Source organism: Suricata suricatta, chromosome 15 (assembly GCF_006229205.1).
Source record: "Suricata suricatta isolate VVHF042 chromosome 15, meerkat_22Aug2017_6uvM2_HiC, whole genome shotgun sequence".
Classification (NCBI taxonomy): domain Eukaryota; kingdom Metazoa; phylum Chordata; class Mammalia; order Carnivora; family Herpestidae; genus Suricata; species Suricata suricatta.
In genome coordinates, this window is record NC_043714.1 from 45,856,489 (window position 1) to 45,866,792 (window position 10,304).

Genomic DNA, 10,304 nt, shown 5'->3' on the forward strand with positions numbered 1-10,304 from the left:
ACATGATGAGTTAGTCACTATCCTGGCCTATAAATACTGCAGTTCTTTAAATTGCAAACATAACACTCCCCACACGCCCCAAATCCGTTGGTTTCTAGAGAAAGTTGTTGCACAATGTTCTGTGGAGCATGGTTTACTGTCACTTAATTTACTCAACACTTCCTGGTATTTTGTGCTTTTAGTAAATCGTTTGATCTAGCCCTTCATGACGGCCAGTGATTTCAGTGTGGCCTTTGAATTAATAATTTATTTTTAATGAGGTAATGCATTATTAACTCTGAAGTTTGAAGGTAATTTAGAATCTATACTTAGCTTATTACCTTTCCAAAGATAGTTCTAGGATGTACCTCTTTTGCAGTAGTTACTGGGTATAAGAGAGTGGTGAACTAACTGTATTTCTTGCATCACCACTTACTGTATTTGAAATTCATTCTCAGTAGGAAACTTGAATTTTTTTTCTGACATAGATTTGAAGTATACTTTAGTTGAATTTCCTGTTTGTTCCATATTTTTTTTGTCTGAATGGCAGGAGGTAAGACTTGTTTTTCCTTTCCACTACTTATTGTACCTTTTCTGCAGGTTAAACCACAATGACTGGATTAAGCAGTATGAAACACTAGCTGAAATGGTAGTTCCAAGGTCTAGCAAGTAAGTAGTAGTCATTGTAAAACCTGTTTCTTTCCTAGAATTCCTTTTATAGTTGGGATGTTGGGTTAGGAAATATCTTTCCTAACTGGGTCACTGGTGTGGTACTCCCAAGCTGAGCTGAAGTGGGACACTTAACTGAGTCACCCAGGCGCGTCTGAGATAAAGTTATTAATTCCCTTTTTGCCCCAATATGTCACATATATCTTCTGATACACTTATAATTCTGTATTGAATTACTTGTTTCTGTCAGCTTCCTTTATTAGACCCATGTCTTGAGGGCAGAGAACCACTTTGTCTTAGTTTTATTACTTTTTTAAAAAAGTTTTTTTATTTTTGAGAGAGAAAGCATGAGTGTGGGAGGGGACAGAGAGAGGGAAAGAGAGAGAATCCCAAGCAGGCTCCACACTGTCAGTGCATGGGCTGATACGGGGCTTGAACCCACAAACTGTGAGATCCTGACCTGAGCTGAAATCAAGAGTTGGATACTTAACTGACTGAGCCACACAGGCGCCCACTGAGTTTTATTCCTAATATGGAGCAAGAGCTGGGCACATTTATAGAGAGGCTCAGTACCTGGTTTTGTTGTGGTGGTGGTAGTGTGTGTGTTTTGTTTTTTGAGACTTAGTACATGTTAAGTGATTGAAAGTCTATTGTACCAAGGACTCAGGATTTGTTTTTTATAAGATATTAAGAAATACCTTTCTTGGGGATAGGAAGGAAAAGCACATAAATGGTTTCTATTTATTTTTTCTTAATGAGGTAGCACAGTAGGCTTTAGTCCTAAACTAAGACTTCATTCTTATCTTGGCTTCCTTCATGGAAAGAATTTTAAATACAAAAACAACTTCGCCGTGACCCAGGTCTCTCCATGACAGAGGAGCCTGTGTAATAGACACCCTGCTCACTGTCACAAAGCATGTCAGACATCAGACACTTTTGAAATGGTCTTTAAAACAGCAGAATCACATATGATTACTGTGACAGTGGTGGAACATTGTTGGGGTACTGTGAGAGTGGTGGGACATTGTTAGCGGTGCTGTGACAGTGGTGGGACATTGTTAGCGGTGCTGTGACAGTGGTGGGACATTGTTAGCGGTGCTGTGACAGTGGTGGGACATTGTTAGCGATGCTGTGACAGTGGTGGGACATTGTTAGCGGTGCTGTGAGAGTGGTGGGACATTGTTGGGGTACTGTGACAGTGGTGGGACATTGTTGGGGGTACTGTGACAGTGGTGGGACATTGTTGGGGGTACTGTGACAGTGGTGGGACATTGTTGGGGTACTGTGACAGTGGTGGGACATTGTTGGGGGTACTGTGACAGTGGTGGGACATTGTTGGGGTGCTGTGACAGTGGTGGGACATTGTTAGGGGTACTGTGAGAGTGGTGGGACATTGTTGGGGTGCTGTGAGAGTGGTGGGACATTGTTAGGGGTACTGTGAGAGTGGTGGGACATTGTTGGGGTACTGTGACAGTGGTGGGACATTGTTAGGGGTCTGTAGGAGCCCATCAGGTCGGGCTTGGGTTTGTTTTGATCACAGTGTGCATATTACAGAGTCAAGCCTGGCAGACCAGAACATCATTAAAGGTTTTTTATTAAGTTTGATCCACTTGGTAGCTGCCTTGCTTTGGATTTGATAGTCGCTGGGAGCAGGAACTAAGGGTAATAGTTTTGAGAGAGTACCTTTCATTTTTTAAAAATAAAGATTTTTAAAGATTTTATTTTATTTTATTATTATTTTTTAAATTTTTTAATGTTTTATTTATTTTTGATACAGAGAGAGACAGAGCATGAGAGGGGGAGGCGCAGAGAGAGAAGGAGACACAGAACCAGAAACAGGCTCCAGGCTCTGAGCTGTCAGCACAGAGCCTGACACGGGGCTCGAACCCACGAACGTGAGATCTGACCTGAGCCGAAGTCGGATGCTTAACCGACTGAGCCACCCAGGTGCCCCTAAAGATTTTATTTTAAAGTAATCTCTACAGCCAACATGGGGCTCAGACTCACAACCTCGAGATCGAGAGTTACATTCTCTGTCGACTGAGCCAGCCAGAGAGGGCACCTTGTAGAGGAAGTTCAAATGTTCTAAATCCAGAGTAGCTGAGTTTCTGTCTGTGTCAGTGATGACAGTGGCCTGTCCTCCCAGAGGCATCTGCTGAGCCTGCTGCTGGAGAGGAAGACCGAGAGCCGGGTGGCTTCAGTTCTTCCAGCCATTCTGCATTCAAGCATGGCAGTCGCCTCCTGCATTTACCTTGAATTAACTGCCAGTCAGGTAGTTCTTAGACTTCCTGAAAAACTAAACTTAGACTTCCTGAAAACCCCCCACCCGGATATGTAGTAATCGATCTTTGAATTCCTCAAGCACTTCCTCAGGTTTGTAAAACATTTTTTTTCTGATTTCAGAAGTACCATGTTGTAAATAAAAACTAAACACATAAAAAAACCCGACACCAGAAAGATAGAAAGAAGAGGCCCCCCTTCTCCCCCCGCAAGACACCAAGTGATTCTCCTGCCCCAACACCATCGCTGTTGAAACAATTCAGCGATAGCTTCATAGACGTCATGCATGAGATTCTCTACATAAGTAGCCGTGGTAACTTCTGGAAGCCAAGTCAGGATCACAGTGTACATGAACTGTACAGTTTGCCTTTCCAATCAGTGGGCCTTTCCCCAAGGCAGTTCAGATTTATAAGACAGTGAAATTTCCCCACAGTTGTGTCTGGAAAAGTGATTCCAGGGATGTCCGTGGGACCTGGGACTGGAGAAAATTCGGACCTCGCTGGGACCTTCTCGAGCCTAGAAGGAAGCCCTGCGATGCATAAAACATGTCTTTTGTCAGAGGTTATGTGGACCATTCATTCGTCAGGTTTTGAGTTAGGATGCGGGGGGAGAAAAGGAAAGACCTGTGGGAGCAGGCGCTAGCGACGCAGAGAGGGTGGGCCAGGCCTCCGTGGGCTGGGTTGGGATGGAGAGAGGGAATTCGGTTTCCAGAGGGAAGACGGTGCTTATTAGCAGGAAAGCAAGGAAACTCTGGAAATAAGCTGGCTCCTGGTTTTGCCTCTGCCGGCCTGGCACTGTTCTAGATTGAGAAGCGTGGTCCTTAGAGTGTGGACACCTCGCTTGAGTTAATGTTGGATTTTGTTGGGTTAGAAAGAAGTAAACGTAATACAGGGCTGTGAAGGCGTTGTCAATAAAAACACAACCACTGAGGGCCCTCCGCGTCGGGGCAGGACAGGTGGTCAGCACCGAGGAGGTTTGGGGGAAGCGCGGCTCTGCCTCGCTGTTCCTCCTCGTCCCGGCGGCGAGGTCTGCCCTCAGTGTGGAAGGGAGCGAGGAACAGAAAACTGTAACTGGACCTTTCCCCCCATAGTGTACTCTCGGAGGACCAAGACAGCTACCTTTGCAACGTCACCTTGTTCAGGAAGGCAGTTGATGACTTCAGACACAAAGCCAGGGAAAACAAGTAAGATTATTAATTTCTTACTTTTAATTTGTTGATCACCTGTATACACAGAGTGGACAATTTTGGTTTTCTCCCTTCCCAAATTTAGATTCATCGTTCGTGACTTCCAGTATAATGAAGAGGAAATGAAAGCAGACAAAGAAGAAATGAACAGGCTCTCTACTGACAAGAAAAAGCAGTTTGTATGTGTTCTTTATATTCATATTATCAGTGTTAAGCAAAAGAAAAAGGAGTATTGCTTTTTTTCTTTTTATTTAACAGAAAACTCTGATTTTACTTTTAAGACACTGGGTTTTAGTTTTAGTTATTTTTCCTATTTTAGTAGTTTTTTTAAAGCTTATTTTGATTGAGAGACAGAGAGAGAGAGAGAGAGAGAGAGAGAGACAGAGAGTCCCAAGCAGACTCCACACTGTCAGTGCCTTGCCCGACATGAACTGTGATAGCGTGACCCAAGCTGAAATCAAGAGTCGGATGGATGCTTAAGCACTGAGCCACCCCGGTGCCCCTGGTTATTATCTTTAAACAAACTTAGATCCGTGAATAGTTCTGTTGAGATCCATACCTTAAAATTACTTATTCCATCTAAATCCCTATCAGGAATTAATTTTAAATATGATGTTAATGCCTCTGTAGTGAGAGATTAACTTAATTAAATAGTAGTTCTTTGTTTTTTAGTAAGAATCTTCACTTTGTTGAGGCAAATCTTTTGAATGGTGCAATCTTATCCTGAAGCAATTGTTATTTAAACGACTGGGGGTGCCTGGGTGGCTCAATTGGTTAATCATCAGGCCTCCGGCTTCGGCCCAGGTCATGATCCCATGGTTCATGGGTTCGAGCCCCGCATCGTGCTTTGTGCTGACAGCTAGCTCAGAGCCTGGAGCCTGCTTTGGATTCTGTGTCTCCCTCTCTCTCTGACCCACCCCTGCTCATGCTGTCTCTCTCTGTCTCTCAAAAATAAATTTAAAAAAAACATAAAAAAAAAATTTAAGCAACTGGAGAGTTAGTATGTTCTAGGCAAAATGGGGAAGGGGAATAGAATTGTGAAAACAGAAGATGGTGCCAACTTGCTTGCCATGCTTCCTCCTGAAGACCATAAGCTTGTATGGAAGGGAAAAATGATGACTGAAAATGGATTTCTCTTGAAATGCAAGAAAAAATAAAAGCAAATCCCATTTAAAATTATTCCTAAGTACTTTATAAACTGTATCATCTTATTTGGGAGAAAATGAACCTTAACCAAATAATGCCCAATAAAACCAACTTGTTAAGAAGGTCCAAAATCCTTTTAAAGAACAGATATTTTAACCAGAGATTTTCACTTGGTCTTTTGATACGTTTTGCTTTCATTAATTGGTTGGTACATTGAGTGAGCCTAATGATGTTGTCTAAATAACTTAGCTGACCTGATCAGTATGGCTTGTAAGTTTTGAGAGTGATTTATTGCATAACTTTTTATCCTTGTTTCTGAGAAGTTTGTAAATTGAATTCTATTTTAAATGTCTGAAGTATATTGCATAGTAAGTTCAGGTTTTTATATTTTGGGTTTCAAGTGTAGGGCACATCTGTATTCTGTATCCATTTAAATTACTTTCATTAAAATGTGTGCCTTTTCCTGGGTAATGGGTAGGTTCTGGTGTAGTGAATTTTAGTGTCCTCTGAGGTAATAAAGTGGGGGCTAACCCTTTAATTTGATTGAAGAGGAAGCATCCAAGATAATGAGAATAATAAAACATTTTTTAAAATGAATTATAATGTGATTTGATTTTCTTGTAGATTCTTACTAGTCATTCCTTTAAAAATACTTATCTATTTCTAATTGCCATTTTCAATAACAAATATATGGTAATTGTTTTTCCTTTTTGTAGGGACCACTTGTGCGGTGGCTGAAAGTAAATTTCAGTGAGGCGTTTATTGCGTGGATTCATGTGAAAGCGTTGAGAGTTTTTGTTGAGTCTGTTTTAAGGTAAAGAAAGTTCTTTAGAACTTCTTTAGATCCCATTACATTGGCCTTTTTGTTACAACACACAGTCCAATGTGGCAAGTTGCAGCTGAGACACGGAAGGGACATCCGTGAGGGAGAGATAGTCCACACCACACATGCATGTCAGTGCTGTCCTTAACACTAGGATTAGGAAAACTCCCCGATTCTGTTCTTGTGTAGTTAAGCTAAAAGTAAATTATGAAATATGTAGCCAATGTTTGCTTAAAAGAAGATCCTTTGTATATTTTACAGGTAGTTTAGTACACAGTGTATTGATGACTTATTTGAAATCATTGTTTCATGTTACCCTACAGTATTTTATTTTGAGATGCTTAAAAAGGCTCAATCATCTTGTGAGCCTCTGTACATTTTGCTCATATTAGAAATACTTACTTGCAGCCATGCTCACTCTTTGTAAATGTCATTGATTTTTCAACATGTGAGTAATTATGTTTATTTTAATGAAGGTGACTACTAAGTGTACATATTATTGCTATTTACTGGGATATTCATAGATTACCGTAGAAATTGAAGAGTAATTAAAAATAATTCCTAGTAGACAGCTCCCATTTTAAGGAAAGATTTCTAGTGGACAGTGAGGACCAGAGAAGATTTGAGTTTCTTGGTATATTAGTTGAACTTGCAAAGGTGGTCATTAAAATGAGGTGCCCTCTCTCTGTTAACTGTGATTAAAGAAGAGTATGAGAATATTTGCTTTGAAAAGAAAATCTGTTGGTATGTTTGCCCGTGTTATGTACCACACGTTTGCTTCCTGATAAGGTATGGCTTGCCTGTGAACTTCCAAGCAATGCTCCTCCAGCCCAATAAGAAAACAATGAAGAAACTAAGAGAAGTATTGTATGAATTGTATAAACATCTAGACAGCAGTGCGGCAGCCATCATAGATGTAAGTACTCCCTCGGTGTCCTGTTGGGGGAGGAGCTGGCGTTCATGTCACAAAAACTGATTGGGAGGGGATAGAAAAGGGATAATAAATACCCTATTACTTATTCTTTTTTATTACTTTGAGGTTCTCCATTAATTTGTTAGATAAGCATAGCAGGTCGTTTACGTTGTTTACCCTGTTTTCTGCTAGTTAGAGCAGTGCTTCGCTTCTAAGCCAGCCGTTGTCTTGCTGTAGATCAGAGGGTCATAGCTGCCGAAACGAAGAAGCAATCAGTGATATTACTTGTTTACAGCAATTAATAAAATGGCAGAGAAGGAGAAAGTAAGTTGTTATTTTCACTGTATTTGGCAGAAGGAGTGAAGTCAATAGAGGAGCATTTTTTAAAATTTATTTTTAAAATTTTTTTACATTTATTTATTTTTGAGAGACAGAGAGAGACATAGTGTGAACAGGGGAGGGACAGAGAGAGAGAGCGAGACACAGAATCCAAAGCAGGCTCCAGGCTCTGAGCTAGCTGTCAGCACAGAGCCCGACGTGGGGCTCAAACCCATGAACCGTGAGATCATGACCTGAGCCAGAGTCGGACACTCAACTGACTGAGCCACCCAGGTCCCCCTTTTTTTTTTTAAGGTCAACCGGGGTTCCTTTTTTTTTTTAGTGTTTGTTTATTTTTGGGAGACAGCAAGTGAGCACAGTGGGGGAGGGGCAGAGAGAGAGGGAGGCACAGAATCTGAAGCAGGCTCCAGGCTCTGAGTGGTCAACCTAGAGCCTGATGTGGGGCTCGAACTCATGAACTTTGAGATCATGACCTGAGCCAAAGTCGGCCACTTAACCGACTGAGCCACCCAGGCACCCCAATAGAGGAGCATTTTAAAGGGGACTGCCAGTTTTCTAAACTGGTGTGTTTATATCTTCTTTTAAACAGAGGGTATAAACAACATATGTGTGTTTTTGTTATTACTGTTTAAATTGTAGTGGGCTTTTATTTCATATATCGTGTTGATTTTTTATTCCTTTTAGGATGGTAGTATCTCACATTTGCATTAGTTAGAAGCCATGAAAAGTCAGTTTTTCATGATAGAAGAAAATGAAGGAAATTACTTTCTATATGTCCATGTAATTGTCAATAAAAAATGCCATCCAGCTATTTGATACATAATTTCCTACCAGTGTATTCATAAAACATGTATAAATAATAAGTGATATCGTTAAAATTATGCTTGGTTTACTTCTGTTCAACATTTTATAAGCCATGTGTCCCATAAACTCAGTACCACAAGCCTGAGATTTAAAAATGTTTAAAGCAATTTTATACATTATGCATAAAAAAGGGTGGTGGGCTTATGGTTAAATGCAGACAGGCTTTGGGGTCAGTGCTTAAACCTGGCTAAACACAGTGTGTTTCCTCATTGGCAAAATTGGAGTAATAGTGCCTAACTCAGGTTAAATTAGGGTAAACATAAACTCAGTCCAAGTAGGTGTTCAGTAAGAAGGTGAATGGTAATAAATTTCTTCCTTTTTTGATTTCTGTAAGTATTCCATTGAGTAATTTCCTGATTTTTCCATAGGCTCCAATGGATATTCCAGGCTTAAACCTGAGTCAACAGGAATACTACCCATATGTGTACTACAAGATTGATTGCAACTTGCTGGAATTCAAGTAAAAATGAGCTCCTTCCCGGACAATCCTGTCCTTGTGCTGGTGTAGCCTAACAGAAATCGGTTCCGTATGACAGTCCTTTTAACTCTCTGTTGTCCTTTGCTTGCTCTGACCCCCTTCCTAGGTGAGTTCTTCCATAGTGGTCCGTTTCTTAATTCTTTGTCAAGGAAGATAGATGTCTTATTTCTTTCTATTGATCAGGTCTGTAAATGTGTACTAAAATCATCAGAGTTTATTTATAAACAGAATAGTTTATTTAAAGAAAAGGTGTTTCCTCATTGATATTGTGGTATGCATTAATTCCATTTGTTACTGTTGTGCACAAAAGCCTTGTTTACAAGGGAATGGTAAACATTTATACCATTTTGTTCACTGTATTTAGTAGTTGTAACTGTTTAATAGTTATTGAATCATGATGTAAAGAAATGTGACAATATTCAGGTATGTGCTTTCCGAATGTTTCAAATTACAATCTATGAGCACGATGGACACCCACAGGAGAGAATAAACTGGCCTGTGCAAAGGTGTGTTGTGGGGTGTAACTTTGGAGGATGACCGTCAGTTTGCGGGTTAATAAATGATCACTGTGGCTCACGCGCTGTCCTACTTCCAGGGCTTTGCTGTGTGCAGAGGGCCGGCCCTGTATGTCTGGCTCACGTGTGATTTAGGTGTGCCAAAGCTGGGCCACAGCACCGATGTCAAGATTGCTTTTCAGCATGTGACAGATACTTACATTTGGACACCAGACTTTGAGTTCGCTCAAATAATTGGGAAGAAGGACCACCTTTGAATAAAGTGTGCAGTTTCGGTCATTTGTGTTGTGTAAGTCCTTACTTTACAGGTTTCCTTTTGAAGATTGGTGATAAAAGGCTTCGTTTTGACATCTGTGTCATTTATGACATTGTCTGAAAAGAGGCAGTGTTAGTTTTTAAAATCTCTGAACTGTGTGTCTCAGTTTCGCATCCTGAAGAAACTTCTAGAAGCGGGTTTTATGGCAGTGCTAGCCTTCCTGTGCACTCCCAGGTTTGCACCTGGGAGAGAGGTTTCTATTTTAAGGGCATTTCGAATCTAGTCTATTCCTTTTAGAAATTAACCTTTCCAATCCTTTTTACTTGAAAAATGTATATTATTTCAAGAGAAATTAGCTTTAAATTCAGACTTTTATAAAGTAAAAAATGAGAGATGACTCTTCCTGCCTCCCACACCTTTTCAGGAAGTTTTTGTGTGTTTTTCCAGGTGTTTTTCTAGGTTTCCACAACACATATATAGCGCACGCAAACATAGTGTATTTTTAAATAAAAGTAGGGTCAGACTGCATATATCCTTTCACTTGCTCTCTTGCTTACTAGTATGTCCAGAATATCTACATGTCCGTCTGTCTACAGCTACCTCGTTTTCTTTTAACTGGCTGCGTGGTTTTCCATCATGTATTTGTGCCATGATGTGGCTGACTGGATGGGTATGCAGGTTATTTTTTGGCTTTGCTCTTAACAAACACTGCTTAAAAGGTGCCTGAGGGCGGGGCTCCCAGGTCACAGGTGTGACACAACTGCCAAGTTATCTGTCAGAATTCTAAATTTAAGACATGTTTAGAATGCAGATTTCATTTTCAATTTTCCTTTGGATAGAGGCAGCTGAAAGTTTT

General features: G+C 40.6%; 1 protein-coding gene across 2 annotated transcripts in view; it reads left to right on the forward strand.

Annotated features, from left to right (window-relative positions):
• The window catches only part of ATP6V1C1 (ATPase H+ transporting V1 subunit C1), a 40,771-nt gene extending 31,300 nt beyond the window's left edge, over positions 1-9,471 (forward strand). For both annotated transcript variants that reach the window (XM_029923383.1, XM_029923384.1), the window contains exons 8-13: positions 580-648; positions 4,019-4,111; positions 4,200-4,293; positions 5,977-6,074; positions 6,873-6,999; positions 8,568-9,471. In XM_029923383.1, coding sequence (XP_029779243.1) covers positions 580-648; positions 4,019-4,111; positions 4,200-4,293; positions 5,977-6,074; positions 6,873-6,999; positions 8,568-8,663 — 577 coding nt within the window. In that variant the 3' untranslated portion in view covers positions 8,664-9,471. The remainder of the gene's footprint in view (positions 1-579; positions 649-4,018; positions 4,112-4,199; positions 4,294-5,976; positions 6,075-6,872; positions 7,000-8,567) is intronic.
• The last annotated feature ends 833 nt before the right edge of the window (positions 9,472-10,304 follow it).